Source organism: Salvelinus fontinalis, chromosome 22 (genome assembly GCF_029448725.1).
Source record: "Salvelinus fontinalis isolate EN_2023a chromosome 22, ASM2944872v1, whole genome shotgun sequence".
Lineage (NCBI taxonomy): Eukaryota > Metazoa > Chordata > Actinopteri > Salmoniformes > Salmonidae > Salvelinus > Salvelinus fontinalis.
In genome coordinates, this window is record NC_074686.1 from 4,367,482 (window position 1) to 4,389,784 (window position 22,303).

Sequence of the window (22,303 nt, forward strand, 5' to 3'; positions counted from 1 at the left end):
AACAGTCACTGGATATGTAGATCCACACAAACGCCACAATATCTTTATTTGGAGCTATAAACAAATATCTGATCGAGGAAGGCCATGGGATGCATCTGCTAGAAGCACAAATTGTAACGGGGAATAACTGAGCCAGTCAACAGCCACAGGATACCTGTTCATGTTCCCAAGAAAAAAGGCTACCTTGAAGAAGAAACAAATGGAATGATGTGCAATTCAAACGATGGCAAGAAATGATTATTTGACCCCAATACCAAGGAAAAAAACAACGTACCTTCAGCCAAAAGAGAGGTATGAAAAGGATTCTCAGACAGGACTGTTACTTCTCCCACTACATGGATAAGTTGGAGGTGAGTTTCACACAGATTAACAAACAGAGAAGGCGCTCAAAGACAAAACTGTGGTCATCAATGCAGGTCAATTTGAAGGCAAACAAGTGTCACTGTGGGATGTGTTACTCTCTGAAAATATTTCTAAACTAAAAAGAGAGAGCAGCTCTTGAAGCAATACAAGATCATTGACAACGGATGAGATAATATAGTCACCCTAATACAAGAGAGGATACTTTGATGAGGAAATTAACCAGATACCTCGATGACCCTGACACCTACCTGCTGCTTGTGGAGAGGTGTGTGTGAGACCCATATACTGGTCTTAGCTTATTGTCCCTGAAAAAATGATCTTCTTATAATGATTTGTGCAGAAAACCTGGTTGTAATTTAAGCTGTGGATATAATTCAAAACTATTTTCATATAATTTTGAATCTATTACATTATATTTTACTAAATATAATTCATTTCGGTGTTGTTAGGACCAAATTAATCTGAAATGAATATAATAAAAAAATGTTGAACTGAATTTCATAATTGTAAAATAATCCACAGGTGTACTGTATCTGAGATACTGTGTACATGCAATAAATACTGACGCTAATGTTAGCAAAAAGGTTCAAAACTGTTATGCTTATTGATATCAATATGCCACACACAAGATTGTTTTGCTTAGCTCTGTACCCTTAAACAGGAATAAGAATGACGGAGTAAAAATAAGAGTTGGGTGTGCATAAAATCGGACCCGATTCCAGCAGATTTGTCCTCGTCTGTCAGACTGATGTCTTTTCACTTGGAAGCAAAGACAAGCCATCCACCTACAGTATATACCGGTATATTCATTTCAACAGACTTTCCCTCCCTCTTGTGGATAACTTGGCACTACTAGAAATAGGACAAACCCCTGTAATACATTATCATGCACAATTAAATACACTCCGGGTTTTTGTTAGATTAGCCCAAGTTTATAATCACCAATCTAGTTGAGTCAGCTCTAAAGTTCACAAATAAGTACACAAGGTTCATTTCCTTAATAGTAATATGGAATTTGAGACATATTTAGCAAGGTAAATGAAACCACATTTTATTCAACATATTTACACAACAGTTTAGAGCATTCCAGTCATGTTAAGAGAGTCAAGAATAAAATCATAATGCCAACATACAGATAAAACACATGACAAAAATTACAAATTGTGGATTGAGTGGTCATGGTAAAACATTTAAAACAATTATTCAATAGTATCCATGTTTTAAAGCTAAGCTAAGCTATGGGGGGATTCATATTCACTTTTATGCTTGGTTTGAAGACAATGTCCTTTTGCAGGCAATCTTAGAACAAATAACTGGACCAATAGATTACTCTAATTTGTCCAGCAGCTGGTGGATTTCTTCTTGGCCACGATACAGTTTCTTCAGACCTCTTGGAAGGTAACGGCAGGAAGACAAGTTTAAGTAATTGAGTGCTGTAGACTGGCCTATAACTAACCTGCAAAACAAAGAAAATACATTTAATCTCCAGTTCAAGCCAATCTAGGCAAATCACATTGCACGCTGATATAGCATATGCTGCAGTGATGTAGTGGTGAGAGAAAAAAGTGGGTAAACACTGATCATGGTTCGCGGTGAGTAAAGTATCACTCCCTATAACACTCCCTATTTCAATACATTTTCCCACAAAATGTGGGTGAACACTCACGCGAAATAAAAAAAAAGGTGCACAGCGTTGACGTGCGCTTAACCTCTGATGGGCTGTCCCTGTGACCTTTTTATAGGTAGAGAAATTCAAATACTTTTATTTCACAAATACTTGCATCTGTTCTGATAACAATCCTAAAATAAAAGGTATTGTGCAAACAATAGATACAAGAGTAATGTATTGGCTATTGCATTTCATAGTGAGTTTTATGTTGAAAAGAAGACCAATGTGTTGCCTACCGGAGGGCAGGTGTTGTGACCTTGGTCCCGCTAAGATTGAGCGAACGTAAGGGGTTTTCTCCGGTTCTCTGAGCTAGATGGCCCATGGCAATCTCCATGTCTTCTTCAGAGAAGAGCTGGTTGGCAAGGTCGAGCTCCTGCAAGGTGCCACTCCATTTCTGGGTCAGCAGGTGAATTCCCTTTTTGGACAACGATACCGTGACATTGCTGCTGAAGTACAGTCCCCAGTACAGACACTCAAGCTCTAAGAAAAGACACAGCAGAGAGTATAGTAGCATATAACATAATCAATGTAATCGTGAACCTATGTAATCATTGATATTTGAAGCATACGAGTTTACAACATTGACATGAACCAATGTAATTATTGATAACTAACCAAGAGGGTAGCAACAGACTTGGCCAAATTCTGCATTTGATTGATTGCACAAACAAAGGCCATCCATAGCATCAACAATGGATGGGTTTGTCTGGGTATACTGTACCTTCACATGGTAGAGAAGAGAGCCCGGCTGCTGTGATCCGGGAACAACCTCTCAGGTCCAGCACACGCAGTTTAGGGGAGTCGTAGACAATCTTCGTCAAGTCTTGGTCAGTCATAAAGGAAACAGCTGTGGTGGCCATACACAGCTCCTCCAGTAAAGGGAAGCCAGATGTGGAACCCGACCAATTACGAGTCATTTTAGGCATCGGAATGACATTCAGCATCCGGAAAGTCTGAGCCACAAGAGAAAATAAATCAAAAAATGTCTGCAATGTGTTTGTCCCTTTACACAACAAATAAAAAACCATTCAATAAGATAACCACCCCCCCCCTTCGATCTCTGACTTTGCTGATAGCTAATTTATTGAGGAAAAGTAGATTTACTATGCCTGTGATATATAGTTGTCCCATTTTAAGATGAATCCACTAAGTTGCTCTGGATACGAGCGTCTGCTAAATGACTAAATAAAAAGTTGTAATCATAATAAGCAACTGCGTAAAGAATAAATACCTGCAGTTTAGGACAGCCATTTTGCAAAGCTTGGATGCAAATTGGAAGCTGGCAATATCCACTGTCCAGTTTTGTGTTGATTTCCAGCAATTGCAACTCAGGGCAGCATCCTCTCTAGTAAAATGACATACAGTATGGGACATATCTTTCAAATATTAATTGAGGGCAGCGATAATTTAAATCCATTGCTTTCAGAAAGTATTCACACCCCTTGACTTTTTCCACCTTTTGTTTTACAAAGTGGGATTAAAATGGATTGAATTGTCTTTCTTTTGTCAACGCTCAAAATACTCTGTCGAAGTGGAAGAAAAATTATAACATTGATGAGAAAAAAAATAATATATATATATATATATATATATATATATATATATATATATATATATATATATATCTTGATTACAAAACTATTCATCCCCCTGAGTGTAATACATGGTAGAATCACCTTTGGCAGTAACTATAGCTGTGAGTCTTTCTGGTTAAGTCTCTAAGAGCTTTGCACAGTTGATTGTTGATCATTTTCAAGGCTTGCCATAGATTTAAGCTGATTTAACTCAAAACTGTAACTAGGCCACTCAGGAAAATTCTATGTCATCTTGGTAAGCAACTTGTGTACACCGAGTGTCAAAAATATTAAGAACACCTTCCTAATATTGAGTTAATTTCCTCAAAGAATCCTCTGGTACTTCACTTTCTTTTTTTTTGTATTTTTTTTTTTTTTACATTACAGCCTTATTCTAAAATTGATTAAATTGTTATTGTGTGTAGATTGAGGGAACAAGGCAAAAACTGGTTGTGCCATTTTTGCAAATGTATTAAAAATAAAACTGAAAATATCACATTTACACAAGAATTCAGCCCCTTTAAAATCAGTACTTTGTTGAAGCAACTTTGGCAGCGATTACAGCCTTGAGTCTTCTTGGGTATGAAGCTACAAGCTTGGCACACCTGTATTTGAGGAGTTTCTCACGGTCTTTTATACAGAGCCTCTCGAGCTTAGTCAGGTTGGACGGGGAGCGACGCTGCACAGCTATTATCAGAGATGTTCGATCGGGTTCAAGTCCAGGCTCTGGCTGGGCCCCTCAAGGACATTCGGAGACTTGTCCCGAAAACACTCCTGCGTTGTCTCGGCTGTGTGTTTAGGGTTGTTGTCCTGATGCTGCCACCACCACGCTTCACTGTATCGATGGTATTGGTCAGGTGATGAGCGGTGTAAGTTTTCCTCCAGACATGGTGCTTGGCATTCAGGCTAAAGATTTCAATCTTGGTTTCATCAGACCAGAGAATCCTGTTTCTCATGGTCAGAGCCTTTTGGAAAACTCCAAGTGGGCTGTCATGTGCCTTTTAAGGAGTGGCTGGCTTCTGTCTGGCCACTACCATAAGGGCCTGATTAGTGGAGTGCTGCAGAGATGGTTGTCCCATCTCCACAGAGGAACTCTGGAGCTCTGTCAGAGTGGCCCTTCTCCCCTGATTGCTCAGTTTGGTCAGACGGCCAGCTCTAGGAAGAGTCTTGGTGGTTCCAAACTTCTTCCATTGAAGAATGATGGAGGCCACTGTGTTCTTGTGGACATTCAATGCTGCAGAAATGTTCTGGTACCCTTCCCCAGATCTGTGCCTCGACTCAATCCTCTCTTGGAGCTCTATGGACAATTCCTTCAATCTCATGGCTTGGTTTTGCTCTGACATGCACTGTCACCTGTGGGACCTTACATAGACAGGTGTGTGCCTTTCCAAATCATGTTCAATCAATTGAATTTACCACAAGTGGACCCTAATCAAGTTGTGGAATCGTCAAGGTTGATCAGTGGAAAAAGAATGCACCTGAACTCTATTTCAAGTCTCATAGCAAAGGGTCTGAATACTTATGTAAATAAGGCATGTTTCTTTTTTTAAATAAATTTGCAAACATTATTATGCAAACATGATGGGGTATTGTGTGTAGATTGCTTAGGATTGTTTATTTATTTAATCCAATTTAGAATACGGCTGTAACGACAAAATGTGGAAAAAGTGAAGTGTCTGAATCCTTTCCCGAATGCAAGGGACATCAATAAGGGATCATAGCTTTCACCTGGTCTGTGAATGTCATGGAAAGAGCAGGTGTTCATAATGTTTTGTACACTCAGTGTATATTTGGCCTTGTGTTTTAGGTTACTGTCCTATTGAAAGGTGAATTTGTATCCCAGTGTCTGTTGGAAAGCAGACTGAACCAGGGTTCTCTCTGAATACAAAACACAAGATAACATACGCACTATACACACACACGTACACATGGATTTTGTGTTGTAGATATATGGTAGTAGAGTAGGGGCTTTTGGGCACACACTTAATGTTGTGAATGTATTGTAATGTATAACTAACTAGATTTTGCTGTTCCCCAGGAAGATTAGTTGAGTTAGGAAGGACGCCTGTATCTTTGTAGTGACTGGCTGCATTGGTACACCATTCAAAGTGTAATGAATAGGGTTGCACATTTTAGGGAATATTCAGAGGTGGTAACTTTCCGTGGGAATATATGGGAATTAACAAAAATATTCAAATTAATTTTAATACCATTTAAAAATGTAGATGTTTTTTTGCATTGGATATATTTACCATATGATAAGGTAAAAGGTTTATGCTTCTGTCTCCATATGATAAGTAGACAATTGCAAATGATTAAATCTTTCCGAAAAAAAAAAAATAACGATTTAGTTACGAATTGAACTTTAATTAAATGAGTTGACTACACATGGGACGATTTCATTGCACAACAAAAGGGAATATTGAATGATCCCCAATGATCCATTGCATCTCCCAAAAACACTTTCAACATACATCTGTAAAATAATAGTCTAGAAACTAAAGCTTTGCTTGTCTACCTCTCAGGCTCTTGAACATCAGACTGAGGCCTCATCTTCACTTTCCAACCTTGTTGACGATGGCTCGTTGTCAGGCTCAAAAAGCCTCAAATTTGCCCGGATGGCCACCAATTTTTTAACCCTTGTCTTGGTCAGCCTGTTGCGTGCTTTGGTGTGTGTGTTCCCAAACAAGGACCAGTTGCGCTCTGAGGCGGCTGATGTTGTTGGGATTTAGAGGATGATGAAGGCAACAGGGGAAAGAGCCTCAGATCCAAAGTCCCTTCCACCAGGTGACTGATGAGATATGTTGACACGACTGCCATATTGCATCTCCATCCCAAAGCCCATCCCAAAGTGTACTTCGCCAGACTGCCAAGAACCTTGCCCTCATCCAGGCCAAGGTGGCGAGACAGCATACTTGGGGTCCAACATGTACACTGCGGTGTGTATGGGCTTCAGGCAGAAGTCTTCACGCTTTTTGATGTATTTATTCCATGGGAGAAAACTAGGTCCAGAGTTGCTTGGAGCAACAGTGAAGTGGGCAGGGCAGTATGAATTTCCTCTTACATCTGCAAGCAGAGGCTGAACATCAGACAGGATGGTATTGTCTCCCTCAATCAGTGCAATGGCTACTGCTATTGGTTTCAGGAGTTTCAGGCTGCTTACCACTGTTAGTGCGCAAAGAGACAAGGATATCCCTACCGGCCAAACCCTCCCTAAACCGGCCGACCATTGGCCAATTGTGCGTCGCCCCACGGACCTCCCGGTCACGGCCGGCTGCGACAGAGCCTGGGCGCGAACCCAGAGACTCTGGTGGCACAGCTAGCACTGCGATGCAGTGCCCTAGACCACTGCGCCACCCGGGAGGCACGCATCTTTTTTTAACCCCATCTTTGCGTGGCATGGGGAAACTTTCCTGGTCTTTGTGGTTGAAATTCACTGCTCGACTGAGGGACCTTACAGGTAGTCGTTAAAAAAAATCATGTTAAACCCTATTAGTGCGCAAAGAGTGAGTCCATGCAACTTATCATGTGACTTGTTTTACACCTTTTGCCTCCTGACCTTATTGTCTTGCCATAAGAAATTGGATGAATGCTTAAACATTAATGGTGATTCTTGAAGCACTATCTCTGAAACCATTCACACTTGTAGCCAACGCATTTATCAAGTGTGCAAGTTCTCTGCTTTGACCTCAGTTTGTAATTTTATAACACACTTTTTGCAAAACTGCAAACACAACTCACTGCTTTACACTCAGTTTGCAATTTAAATGACACTTCTAGCAAAATTGTAAACATTGGTCTCTACAGTGCTACACTATTTTGCCAATTGCCTTTCCCCATTGACACGTGAAAACACTTTTAGATAATGAGCTCACTTACAAATCAGAGCTTGAACACTATAAACAGGCCACTGGTAAACATTTGGTTGGACAACAATGGAGACCAATATTGGACAGAGAGTAAGAGGGGTGAGATGTGCAAAATTTCAATTTACAAAAAAAGAAGACGTTTTCGTCTTTTGAGCTTCTAGTCATGAAATCTATGCAGCCTACTCAGTCACTTTTTATAGCTACTGTTTACAGGCCTCCTGGGCCATTTACAGCGTTCCTCACTGAGTTCCCTGAATTCCTATCGGACCTTGTAGTCAGATAATATTCTAATTTTTGGTGATTTTAATATTCATATGGAAAAATCCAGACCCACTCCAAAAGGCTTTCGGAGCCATCATCGACTCAGTGGGTTTTGTCCAACATGTCTATGGATCTACTCACTGCCAGTCATACTCTGGACCTAGTTTTCTCCCATGGAATAAATGTTGTAGATCTTAATGTTTTTCCTCATAATCCTGGACTATCGGACCACCATTTTATTACGTTTGCAATCGCAACAAATAATCTGCTCAGATCCCAACCAAGGAGCATCAAAAGTCGTGCTATAAATTCTCAAACAACACAAAGATTCCTTGATGCCCTTCCAGACTCCTTCTGCCTACCCAAGGACGTCAGAGGACAAAAATCAGTTAACCACCTAACTGAGGAACTCAATGTAATCTTGCGCAATACCCTAGATGCAGTTGCACCCCTAAAAACATTTGTCATAAGAAACTAGCTCCCTGGTATACAGAAAATACCCGAGCTCTGAAGCAAGCTTCCAGAAAATTGGAACGGAAATGGCGCCACACCAAACTGGAAGTCTTCCGACTAGCTTGGAAAGACAGTACCGTGCAGTATCGAAGAGCCCTCACTGCTGCTCGATCATCCTACTTTTCCAACATAATTGAGGAAAATAAGAACAATCCAATCTTTGAGGAAAAGATCATGATCATTAGAAAGCAAACTACGGACTCCTCTTTAAATCTGCATATTCCTCCAAAGCTTAGCTGTCCTGAGTCTGCACAACTCTGCCAGGACCTAGGATCAAGAGAGACACTAAAGTGTTTTAGTACTATATCTCTTGATAACACAATGATGAAAATAATCATGGCCTCTAAACCTTCAAGCTGCATACTGGATCCTATTCCAACTAAACTACTGAAAGAGCTGCTTCATGTGCTTGGCCCTCCTATGTTGAACATAATAAACTCTCTATCCACCGGATGTGTACCAAACTCACTAAAAGTGGCAGTAATAAAGCCTCTCTTGAAAAAGCCAAACCTTGACCCAGAAAATATTTTTAAAAACTAAATCGGCCTCTATCGAATCTTCCATTCCTCTCCAAAAAAATTGAAATAGCTGCTGCGCAGGAACTCACTGCCTTCCTGAAGACAAACAATGTATACGAAATGCTTCAGACTGGTTTTAGACCCCATCATAGCACTGAGACTGCACTTGTGAAGGTGGTAAATGTACCTTTTAATGGAGTCAGACCGAGGCTCTGCATCTGTCCTCGTGCTACTAGACCTTAGTGCTGCCTTTGATACCGTCGATCACCACATTCTTTTGGAGAGACTGGAAACCCAAATTTATCTACACGGACAAGTTCTAGCCTGGTTAAGATCTTATCTGTCGGAAAGATATGTTAGTCTCTGTGAATGGTTTGTCCTCTGACAAATCAACTGTACATTTCGGTGTTCCTCAAGGTTCCGTTTTAGGACCACTATTGTTTTCACTATATATTTTACCTCTTGGGGATGTCATCCGAAAACATAATGTTAACTTTCACTGCTATGCGGATGACACACTGCTGTACATTTCAATGAAACATGGTGAAGCCCCAAAATTGCCCTCGCTAGAAGCCTGTGTTTCAGACATAAGGAAGTGGATGGCTGAAAACTTTCTACTTTTAAACTCGGACAAAACAGAGATGCGTGTTCTAGGTCACAAGAAACAAAGAGATCTTCTGTTAAATCTGACAATTAATCTTGATGGTTGTAAAGTCGTCTCAAATAAAACTGAAGGACCTCTGCGTTACTCTGGACCCTGATCTCTCTTTTGACGAACATATCAAGACTGTTTCAAGGACAGCTTTTTTCAATCTATGTAACATTGCAAAAATCTGAAATTTTCTGTCCAAAATTGATGCAGAAAAATTTATCCATGCTTTTATTACTTATAGGTTAGACTACTGCAATGCTCTACTTTCCGGCTACGCGGATAAAGCACTAAATAAACTTCAGTTAGTGCTAAATGCGGCTGCTAGAATCCTGACTAGAACCAAGAAATTTAATCATATTACTCCAGTGCTAGCTTCCCTACACTGGCTTCCTGTTAAGGCAAGGGCTGATTTCAAGGTTTTACTGTTAACCTATAAAGCGTTACATGGGCTTGCTCCTACCCATCTTTCCGAGTTGGTCCAGCCGTACATACCTACACGTACGCTACGGTCACAAGACGCAGGCCTCCCTAGAATTGTCTCTAGAATTTCTAAGCAAACAGCTGGAGGCAGGGCTTTCTCCTATAGATCTCCATTTTTATGGAATGGTCTGCCTACCCATGTGAGAGACGCAGACTCGGTCTCAACCTTTGAGTCTTTACTTTAGACTTATCTCTTCAGTAGGTCATATGATTGAGTGTAGTCTGGCCCAGGAGTGTGAAGGTGAACGGAAAGGCTCTGGAGCAACGAACCGCCCTTGCTGTCTCTGCCTGGCCGGTTCCCCTCTCTCCACTGGGATTCTCTGCCTCTAACCCTATTACAGGGGCTGAGTCACTGGCTTACTGGTGCTCTTTCATGCCGTCCCTGGGAGGGGTGTTTCACTTGAGTGGGTTGAGTTACTGACGTGATCTTCCTGTCTGGGTTGGCGCCCCCCCCTTGGTTTGTGCTGTGGTGGAGATCTTTGTGGGCTATACTCTGCCTTGTCTCAGGATTGTAAGTTGGTGGTTGAAGATATCCCTCTAGTGGTGCGGGGGCTGTGCTTTGCCAAAGTGGATGGGGTTATATCCTTCCTGTTTGGCCCTGTCCGGGGGTATCATCGGATGGGGCCACAGTGTCTCCAGACCCCTCCTGTCTCAGCCTCCAGTATTTATGCTGCAGTAGTTTGTGTCGGGGGGCTAGGGTCAGTTGGTTATATCTGGAGTACTTCTCCTGTCTTATCCGATGTCCTGTGTGAATTTAAGTATGCTCTCTCTAATTCTCTCCATCTTTCTTTCTTTCTCTCTCTCTCGGAGGACCTGAGCCCTAGGACCATGCGTCAGGACTACCGGGCATGATGACTCCTTGCTGTCCCCAGTCCACCTGGCCTTGCTGCTGTTCCAGTTTCAACTGTTCTGCCTGCGGCTATGGAACCCTGACCTGTCCATCGGACGTGCTACCTGTCCCAGACCTGCTGTTTTCCACTCTCTAGAGACCGCAGGAGAGGTAGAGATACTCTTAATGATCGGCTATGAAAAGCCAACTGACATTTACTCCTGATTATTATTTGACCATGCTGGTCATTTATGAACATTTGAACATCTTGGCCATTTTCTGTTATAATCTCCACCCGGCACAGCCAGAAGAGGACTGGCCACCCCTCACAGCCTGGTTCCTCTCTAGGTTTCTTCCTAGGTTTTGGCCTTTCTAGGGAGTTCTTCCTAGCCACCGTGCTTCTACACCTGCATTGCTTGCTGTTTGGGGTTTTAGGCTGGGTTTCTGTACAGCACTTTGAGATATTAGCTGATGTACGAAGGGCTATATAAGATAAACTTGATTTGAGAACCAGAGGAGGAGGTGAAGAAGTAAGAGGAGGAAGAGGTGAAGTAGGATGGGGGAGAAGGAGAGGACGGGGAAGAAGAAGGGGAGTCATGAACACAATAACTGATGAAATCAGAGCGACTGTGGTTGACCATGTTGTCAACCATGGGATGGATGAGCATGAGGGAGGCTGGGCAACGGGTTCAACCAAATCTGAGCCGCTACCGTTGAAGGTATCATTCGGATATTTCAAAATGAGAACCGTAAGTTCTGTAGTCTTACTGGTACAGTAATATGTACTGTACTTTCATAATGAGAAGGATCTATCACTAAAACCATTCAAATGTTTTTACACAACTGCAAGAAAACCAGATACCTGTCTTTTCCTACATCATGTTGACTGATACCCGTCTTTTCCTACATCATGTTGACTGATACCCGTCTTTTCCTACATCATGTTGACTGATACCCGTCTTTTCCTACATCATGTTGACTGATACCCGTCTTTTCCTACATCATGTTGACTGATACCCGTCTTTTCCTACATCATGTTGACTGATACCTGTCTTTTCCTACATCATGTTGACTGATACCCGTCTTTTCCTACATCATGTTGACTGATACCCGTCTTTTCCTACTGTACTACATCATGTTGACTGATACCCGTCTTTTCCTACTGTAATACATCATGTTGATTGATACCCGTCTTTTCCTACTGTACTACATCATGTTGACTGATCCCTGTCTTTTCCTACTGTACTACATCATGTTGACTGATCCCAGAGACTCATGGAGCTAGAACCAGATGCAGTGCACCATGACCTAATATATGTGGACGAGGCAGGTTTCAACCTTGCAAAAACAAGGGGCAGTGGCAGAAATATCATCGGACACCGTGCCATCAACGTCCCGGGACAACGTGGTGGCAACATAATGTGTGCGGCTATTAGTCAGAACGGTCTCCTTCACAATCATGCAATCCTAGGCCATACAACACTGCACACATTATCACATTTCTGGACACCCTCCACAACAGACTAATCCCTAATTACAAGGGGCCAGAGCAGCTCAGGTACGTTATCATCTGGGACAATGTTAGTTTCCACCGGGCTGCTGTGGTCCGCAATTGGTTCACAGGTCACCCACTTTTCATCGCACTCAAATCTCCCCCCATACTCTCCGTTCTGGAATCCTATTGAAGAATTATTCTCTGCATGGCGTTGGAAGGTGTATGATCGCCAGCCCCACCAACGCATACCTCATCTACAGGCAATGGAGGAGGCGTCGATCAGGGGTCATGCCAGGCCTAGATACGGCACTCCAGGCCATACTTTCCACACTGACTAGCTCATGACATCGCATGTGATGTGGATGAAGTCTTATGGCCAAACCCACGAGATGTAGACACTTTTTTCTGTTCTTTTTTTCCTAGCAGAAATGCTTGTTTTCTCCTACTGTGCTTTTGTTGTTTGAGGAGTGTTAGAACATTGAGAGAACTAAAAACTTTTTTGCAAAACTGTAAACACAACTCACTGCTTTACACTCAGTTTGCAATTTAATGACACACTTGTAGCAAAATTTGTATTGATAAGACACTACGTTCGGAATACGCAGCCATACTTTACACATTTGGATACCTGTGTGTATGTGTGTTTACTACATGCATGACAAAACTTTATTGCAACATGATTGCCCTGAACACAGAAAAAGAAAAAGCCACAAGTGTTTTTTGTGTATACTATCAGTGCGTAATTGGTGCTTTGTGTGCTTATTCAAATGAAGGTGTGTGTGTGTGTGTACTGTATTGACGCAAAAACAATTTATTTTAAAAGAGTGAAGAGTTTTGCAAGAATTGTTTGCTTTTGCAAGAGATGTATAATGTTTTGCTGGTTTGGTGTAAAGTTGTGGTTAGTGTGTAGAGTTTTGCAAAATCAGCCTATAGTTTCAAAGATAAGCAATCATTAAAAAAAACAAATTTGTCAATTTCTATAAACATAATTCCACTTTGACATTATGGAGTATAATAGGTGTATAATAGGCCAGTGACACAAAATCTCAATGTAATCCATTTTAAATGCAGGCTTTAACACAACATGTGGAAAAAGTCAACGGGTATAAATACCTTCTGAAGTCTCTGTATTATACGCAAGTTGTCAAATACTGTAAGAATTAAAATAGCACTTACGGAGATAGCAGTGAGAAGTCGGTCATTCCTGGGCCCATGGGTGAACAGAATCTGTCTAAGTTGACTGCCATAGGATTCCAAGAAGGTGACAAGCCCTTCAACCTGTATCTACAGCAACAAGAGAGAGTATAGGATTTTAGGCATTTAATATTGCATAAAGAAGTTCTACCTACTTTAATGATGGTACGTCTAATGAAAAGTGATACAATCAATAGTCAGAAGTGTATATCATAAGCTCACTCCACTGTCATGTACAGTAACTTCATAAAGTATACATACACCTTGACTTATTCCACATTTTGTGTTACAGCCTGAATTCAAAATGGATTAAATAAAAAATCCTCACTCATCACCTCATAATTACAAAGTGAAAACATGTTTAGAAAGGTCTGCAAATTTATTGAAAATGAAATACAGAAATCAAATTTACATAAATATTCACACCACTGAGTCAATAATGTTAGAATCACATTTGGCACTGACTACAGCTGTGAGCCTTTCTGGGTAAGTCTCTAAGAGCTTTGCACACCTGGATTGTACAATATTTGCACATCATTTTTTTTTAAATTCTTCAAGCTCTGTCAAGATGTGGCTAGACAGCCATTTTGAAGTTTTGATTTTAAAGCCGATTTAAGTCAAAACTGTAACTAGGCCACTCAGGAACATTCAATGTCGTCTAGATAAGCAACTCCATTGTACAGTGCATTCGGAAAGTATTCAGACACCTTGACTTCTTTCACATTTTGTTATGTTACAGCCTTAGTCTAAAAAATGTTATCCTCATCAATCTACACACAATACAAAATAATTAAAACTATTTAATACATTTTAGAATGAGGCTGTAACGTAACAAATGTGGAAAAAGTCATGGGGTCTGAATACTTTCCGAATGCACTGTATATTTGGCTTTGTGGTTTAGATTATTGTCCTGCTGAAAGGTCAATTTGTCTCCCGGTGTCTGTTGGAAAGCAGACTGAACCAGGTACACTACCGTTCAAAAGTTTGGGGTCACTTAGAAATGTCCTTGTTTTTGAAAGAAAAGCACCTTTTTTGGTGCATTAAAATAATATCAAATTTATCAGAAATACAGTGTAGAAATTGTTAATGTTGTAAATGACTATTGTAGCTAAAGGGTTTTCTAATGATCAATTAGCCTTTTAAAATGATTGCCTTGGATTAGCAAACACAACGTGCCATTGGAACACAGGAGTGATGGTTGCTGATAATGGGTCTCGGGAAGCCTATGTAGACATTCCATTAAAAATCAGCAGTTTCCAGCTACAATAGTCATTAATAATGTCTACACCGTATTTCTGATCAATTTGATGTTATTTAAAATGACAATTTTTTTTTAGCTTTTCTTTCAAAAACAAGGACATTTCTAAGTAACCCCGGTTCTAAAATGTATTAAATAGTTTTAATTATTTTGTATTGTGTGTAGATTGAGGATTTAGTAGCCACTAGATGTGATTGTAATAAACAGAGTGGTTTCTGTTTTCTTCCTACAAATGCGGCTCTATCCTTTGAACGGTTTAAGATAATATTGTTTTATGACCCCATCACTGAAAGATAGGACTCTCAGGAAAATGCATGTGTGATGTTTCCCTCTACAATGCCCATAAGCCGCGCAGGACTCATTAGAACGGACAATACCAGGAACTAAAATCAGAATGGGAGGGGGAGATTATGTCCACCAATGCTGGACTTTTCTACACAGAAGATCATACAAAATTGCCTGATGATCTTCTGAACATTCCAATACCTTGCGATTCTGATTTAAGTCACTTCAAACCACACTTCCTTCAGATGTAAATACTTGAAAAAGTACTGTCAGAATGATTTGTAATAAACTGTCATACCCCACTTGAAGAAAAACAATCTCTGAAGGAAGTATTTTTTCTTTATTTTTTTTATTTTTTACATGGTGGGGTTGCAAATTATTATTTTTTTAATCAAAATGGGCCAAAAAAAAGTTTGGGAACCCCTGCTGTAAAACAACAAAATGCGGAAAAAGTCAAGGTGTGTGAATACTTTCAGAAGGCACAGTATCTATCCTACTGTGTGTGCTATAGTGTGAGTGAACCATCATTATGTCCACTGACATGCTTTTTGACCTACCTCAGAGTACTGGACGTTAATGCTATCCAGTGACCGGCAGCTGCCACTGAGGCTCTGAAAGGCCTTCTCAGTCACGCCTGTACAGTATGACAGCTTGAGTGAGCGGAGATGGGGGCAGGACTGGGACACAACCTGTTAGGTAAAATGTGGGAGGTTAATCAATAAAGAAAACCTGAAACAATCAGACTTAAACAGGAAATAACTTATGCTAATGTTATACTGACTCATGGTGTGAAGTTATCAAACACTTAACAGTGATAGAAAGAAAGCTATGTCAAACAATTTCTTACATTTAGTCTACATTAGTAAAGTGCATGGAGCCAATAAAAATGTAGAACAGGTATGAGGCAACAAACATTAGCCTCATTGAGGCATTAAATGGCAAAACAGTAACATTACAGTTGTATTGTGTAAATTAGAACTTACCTCCACAACATGGTCAACATTATTTTTCCAGTGATTAAGAGAAAAGTCTCTTACTTGGGAGAATCTTCAAAACAAAATAAGAGAAATGTACCATTACTACTTATTTATAGAGGCATAGTTAAGTCAGTTAGTGTTCTTTTTTCAATTACAAAAATTGTTGTTAGAGCTTTGAATACATTTACTCTATGGGTCAGTCTGTTTCATGGACACAAATTATGCCCTGACTGAGTGCTTTTTAGTCCATGACTTGGCTTAATCAGTGTCCGTGAAACCCCAGAACTAGTCTATACAACCCACATTTTACTTAGTTTGGGGAACTCTGTTTGTATGCCTGCTATCTGAAACTATGTTATTCTGTTTGAAATTTTACCAAATAGTACTGACCTGTTCTGTGCAAGCCAGCTAACAGTGTTCCTGATCTTCAGTTCTGTTTTAGGTAATTGAGTTTTACCAGGTTCCAACCAGCAGTAACCCACAGACACACGGCGCCACAGAGCAGGACTGGCTGCAGCAGCATTCCATAGGTGGCACACCTTAGCCACCCTAAAACAGTGTGCAGAATGTTTACATATCATTTAGCTCGGATAGTTTCCATGTTCATTGCAGCTTGTATTGAGCTTGATTGCTTATTTCATCTAAGTTTCATGTCTAGAATCTCCCATTTAAGAGAGATGAGAAAAAGGCACGAATGAATTGCAACATGAGAAGGGCAGGCTACATGAAATATGGCATTACCTGCACAGGAATGGTACTGCACCATCTTGGTGAACTACCATCTTGAAAATATTAACTAACACTTCCAATGGGAGGCTCTGACCCCAGCTGTCAAAGCCCTCCTCTTGGTGGTGTTGCAGTGTGGGCTCCAGTCCACCTTTCTTGATCAGTGGCTTCTTTGTGGCTTTACCCTTTGGAAGAACCGTATTCTTCTTCTTTGCTGGAGTGACTTTGGCTTTACCTTTAAGGATTTTCTTTTTCTTTCTTCCTTTCGCGTTCGGCCGCCATATGTTATCATACTGATTTGTATTCGATATGATCAGAAGCATATCCTCTCCTTGTTCAACAGTGTAGCCAAGCCTTGGGGGGCGGCTGACTTTGGCCTTCTTTTTCTTCTTGGGCTTAGCATTTCTGAGCACATCAGACGTCCTCTTTCGTGTTGATGCTGCTGATGAACTTGAGGGAGCATTGTCAGCGTCTGCAATTCCCACAGATAGTCCTGCAGGTGTACCATCTTCCATCTCGTCCTCAATCTTCACTTTGTCTACACAAACACTTCACGTTTCCTAACTTCACAAAAATCTGTAAGTGTAAACAAACAAAAGATATGTAACAGCAATATTTAAAATAAATATCACATTAAAAGTATTATTGTCTATTTAGCTAGCTAAAAGCAATGCCAATAATTGCAGGGTTAGATAGAACCGACAGCAGAAACGATTGGCTAGCTACAGTAGCTACCGGTAACGTTAACTGGCTAACGTTAGCTAGCTGAACATAACCGCACTAGTAAGCTACAAATGTATATAACCAATATTTAGTTGACATACCTGCATGTATCTTCCTTTAAATGAGCTACATCATAAATGTTTACTTAAATTAATCAACAACCAAAAAGGCACGTCATGGAGTAGCTAGCTAGGCTACTTGTAAACAATAAAGGAGAAGCTATACATACAGTACGCGCCCGCCTGGTGCCCAAATTTATTACGTTTGTCGCGCAGCGAGAGTCGAGTGAAGTCTACTGCTGCGTTCAAAACAACTGAGAACTTGGGAAATAACGAGCACAGACTGAAAATTATTTTGAATGGTCACCCAACTCGCTTCATTTGCTCCCATTGGAAACGACAGGCTTATAAAGATCTTTGCTAACAGATTCGGGCCAGTCAGTAGTCCTGATGAGCCCTTCACAGCTAGTTACACTGAACATAAATGCAACATGTAAAGTGTTGGTCACATGTTTCATGAGCTGAAATAAAATACCCCAGAAATGTTCAATATTCACAAAAATATTATTTCTCACAAATGTTTACATCCCTGTTAGTGAGCATTTCTCCTTTGCCAAGATACTCCATCCACCTGACAGGTGTGACATATCAAGAAGCTGATTAAACAGCATGATCATTACACAAGCACACCTTGTGCTGGGGACAAAAGGCCACTATAAAAATGTGCAATTTTGTCACACAACAAAATGCCAGATGTCTCAAGTTGAGGGAGCGTGCAATTGGCATGCTGACTGCAGGAATGTTCACCAGAACAGTTGCCAGATAATTTAATGTTCATTTCTCTATCATACGCCGTCTCCAACATCGTTTTAGAGAATTTGGCAGTAGGTCCAACCGGCCTCACAATCGCAGACCACGTGTATGGCTTTGTGTCGGTGAGCGGTTTGCTGATGTCAATCTTGTGAACCCATGGTGGCGGTGGGTTATGGTATGGGCAAGCATAAGCTACAGACAACGAACACAAATACATTTTATCAATGGCAATTTGAATGCACACAGATACCGTGGTGAGATCCTGAGGGTCATTGTCATGCCATTCATCCGCCGCCATCACCTCCTGTTTCAGCATGATAATGCACGGCCCCATGTCGCAAGGATCTGCACACAATTCCTGGAAGCTGAAAATGTCCCAGCCTGCATACTCAAACATGTTTGAGTTATTGTAAAACATGTAAAAAGTAAAAAGCACTGTATAAATGTCTAGTAGGTGGCTATTGCCTTACCAATGTATTAAAAAGCCAGTCTAATAACTTGTTAGGCTATATTGTAAGTAGTCTAATGTCTAAATGTTCCCCAGAATCCACCTTCCCTAATTAGCCTACTATAATAGGTATGAAATATATTTCATACAATATACCACCAAAATATTAGGCCTAACTGGCAGTAAGTAGTAAGCTACATGATCTGTGTCAGTGTGCATGAGTGTGTCACCCAGAATAGTTTTTGCTCTATAAGCCAATATGTACTCCATATACAGTGATTCGCGTTGTGGCCATTTATTTGACCATGGAACATGTTTTACAACCCACATTTAACACAAATGTCACTTAAATATATCATGAACATATTTGTAATATATCAGGAATAAATACAGGTTATTGACACGTTTCTACTACTACGTGGGGGACTTTTATTAAGAAAATGTACGAAATGTGGTGCTTATTTTGTGTTTCTGAGGTGAAGCTGCTTCAGTTTGTGCTGATTGTACGGAGATTGTGAGAGCCGGTTAAATGGCGTCCCTTGAGAAGGCAAGAACAAGATGTATGTCAGGAGAAGTGTAGTATTATCATAAGGAGATGAATACGAAAGAATAATGGAAGGAAAAAGAGAGGCAGAGGAGGTCTAAGAGAGAGAGGGAGGAAGAGGGTGAGCTTGAGTCGGTTAAATATGGCGGGGAAAAGGAGATTCTTTGTTAAAGAAGAATGGTAGAAAGTGTAAGCAGAGTGAACTGAGGACAGGAGGAGAAATGGAAGTGAATGAGGTCGAAGTATCAGAGGTGGTAGGTGTGGTGAAGTTCTCGGAGGCCGAGGCTTGCACCGAGGGTTAGGATAAAGATGAGTCTGACAAAAGGAGTGAAGTGTTTTGGAAAAAGTGGACCCTTGCCTTTTGGCTGATCCATTTGTGGTTTCAGGGTGGGTGAAAACAGAGTTGGGTGCTGTGGAATCGGCGAGGGTAATCAGAAGTGGTCTTGTGATAAATGTTTGTGTTTCTGCTAGTCAGAGGGAGAAGGCACTCCGCGTTAAACTAATGGGGGCAAGAGATGTAAATTGTTTTGCTCTCTAGAAAAGGGCGCCACTGAAAGGAGTGATTACTGGGGTAGCAGTAAATGTAAAAGTTGACCAACATAAGGGGAAGATTGCCAGTGTTTGTGACTCTCGTCGTTTGGTGCGACGCAGACAGGGTGGTGTGAGTGGTGAAACAGAAGAGTCATTGTCTGTTCTTTTGAGTTTGATGTTGAGTCTTTGCTTGACAATGATGTTAGGATATATACAGTTGAAGTCGGAAGTTTAAATACACCTTAGCCAAATACATTTAAACTCCGTTTTTCACATTTCCTGAAATTTAATCCAAGTAAAAATTCCCTGTCATAGGTCAGTTAGGATCATCACTTTATTTTAGGAATGTGAAATGTCAGAATAATAGTAGAGAGAATGATTTCAGCTTGTATTTCTTTCATCACATTCCCAGTGGTTCAGAAGTTTACATACACTCAATTAGTATTTGATAGCATTGCCTTTACATTGTTTAACTTGGGTCAAACGAGTCGGGTAGCCTTCCACAACTTCCCACAATAAGTTGGGTGAATTTTGGCCCATTCCTCCTAACAGAGCTGGTGTAACTGAGTCAGGTTTGTAGGTCTCCTTGCTCGCACACACTTTTTCAGTTCTGCCCACAAATTTTCTATAGGATGGAGGTCAGGGCTTTGTGATGGCCACTCCAATACCTTGACTTTGTTGTCCCTAAGCCATTTTGCCCCAACTTTGGAAGTATGCTTGGGGTCATTGTCCATTTGGAAGACCCATTTGCGACCAAGCTTTAACTTCCTGACTGATGCCTTCAGATGTTGCTTCAATATATCCACATATTTTTATCCCTCATGATGCCATCTATTTTGTGAAGTTCACCAGTCCCTCCTGCAGCAAAGCACCCCACAACAGGATACTGTGCTCCACCATCCCCCGTGCTCCACGGTTGGGATGGTGTTCTTCGGCTTGCAAGCTTCCCCCTTTTTCTTCCAAACATAACAATGGTCATTATGGCCAAACAGTTCTATTTCTGTTTCATCAGACCAGAGGACATTTCTCCAAAAAGTATGATCTTTGTCCCCATGTGCAGTTGCAAACCGTAGTCTGGCTTTTTTATGGCGGTTTTGGAGCAGTGGCTTCTTCCTTGCTGAGCGGCCTTTCAGGTTACGTCGATATAGGACTCGTTTTACTGTGGATATAGATACTTTTGTACAAGTTTCCTCCAGCATCTTCACAAGGTCCTTTACTGTTGTTCTGGGATTGATTTGCACTTTTTGCACCAAAGTACGTTCATCTCTAGGAGGCAGAACGCGTCTCCTTCCTGAGCAGTATGACGGCTTCATTGTCCCATGGTGTTTATACTTGCGTACTATTGTTTGTACAGATGAACGTGGTACCTTCAGGCGTTTGGAAATTGCTCCCAGGGATGAACCAGACTGGTCGAGGTCTTGGCTGATTTCTTTTGATTTTCCCATGATGTCAAGCAAAGAGGCACTGAGTTTGAAGGTAGGCCTTGAAATACATCCACAGGTACACCTCCAATTGACTCAAATTATGTCAATTAGCTTATCAAAAGCTTCTAAAGCCATGACATCTTTTTCTGGAATTTTCCAAGCTGTTTAAAAGCACAGTCAACTTAGTGCATGTAAACTTCTGACCCACTGGAATTGTGATACAGTGAATTATAAGTGAAATAATCTGTCTGTAAACAATAGTTGGAAAAATTACTTGTGTCATGCACAAAGTAGATGTTCTAACTGACTTGCCAAAACTATAGTTTGTTTACAAGAAAATTGTGGAGTGGTTGAAAACGAGTTTTAATGACTCCAACCTAAGTGTATGTAAACTTCCGACTTCAACTGTAAGTTATCCTGTACGAGCTTTTGTGCCGAATGCATTACGTTGTTGCAGGTGTAAATCTTATGGGCATGTGGCAGCAGTGTGTAGGAGGGAGGTTCCTAGGTGTGAGAAGTGTGCCGAAGGGCATGAGACAAAGGATTGTGTAGCATTGGGGAAAGTAGTGGTATGTGTTAATTGTAGGGGTACCCATGGGGCTGGGGATCAGAAATGTCCCGTGCGAGAGAGGCAGGTTGAGGCTTCCAGGGTTAGAGTAGTGCAGAAGTTGTCATATGCTGAGGCAGTGAAGAAAGTAGAAGAAGATGGGTCAAGAGGTTGGGATCCTGAGAGGTATGGTGTGACTAGAAGATCTGTACCAGTACAGAGGGATAAACCAAAAAGTGATATATGTTTCAGTATGATTGGATTTTTAACATTTATAGCCATGGTTATCAACTGTACTGCAGGGATGGAACGTAAGTTGCAGAAAATTGAGGTTGTGGTGGTGCTGCAGAGAGGTATTTGGGTGTGCGAGACTTGACATCAGAAGAGTTTCAGGGTGTGTTAAGTGGTGGTGTCCCATCCTTTCAGGTTGTTGGCCTGAGGTAGGACTAAATAGATTTAAATAGTGGCGTTATTTTTTATTAGTATTGTTATGGTAGGGTATTTGTTTATTTATTTTTCAAGCAAAGTATAAGGGAGTTGTACTCCAGTCTAGTAGGTGGCAGTAACGCAACATACTGGATGCCAACCGCTGTTAACTTAAACCTCATCGA

The 22,303-nt window shown here is 40.9% G+C and overlaps 1 protein-coding gene across 2 annotated transcripts; it reads right to left on the bottom strand.

The window, feature by feature from the left end:
• Nucleotides 1-1,388: 1,388 nt before the first annotated feature.
• On the bottom strand, nucleotides 1,389-17,711 carry fbxl6 (F-box and leucine-rich repeat protein 6). Of its 2 annotated transcripts, none has more exons than XM_055875957.1 (10): nucleotides 17,616-17,711; nucleotides 16,679-17,239; nucleotides 16,328-16,486; nucleotides 15,944-16,007; nucleotides 15,518-15,649; nucleotides 13,400-13,507; nucleotides 3,264-3,377; nucleotides 2,754-2,985; nucleotides 2,269-2,512; nucleotides 1,389-1,819 (listed from the first exon to the last, which is right to left on the bottom strand). In XM_055875957.1, the coding sequence occupies exons 2-10, from the start codon at nucleotides 17,176-17,178 to the stop codon at nucleotides 1,690-1,692; spliced, it is 1,683 nt and encodes a 560-aa protein (XP_055731932.1). In that variant the 5' UTR covers nucleotides 17,179-17,239; nucleotides 17,616-17,711; the 3' UTR covers nucleotides 1,389-1,689. The 2 variants fall into 2 exon arrangements, with proteins under 2 accessions (XP_055731932.1, XP_055731931.1); XM_055875956.1 differs by having other exon boundaries at nucleotides 17,488-17,677.
• Nucleotides 17,712-22,303: the final 4,592 nt, after the last annotated feature.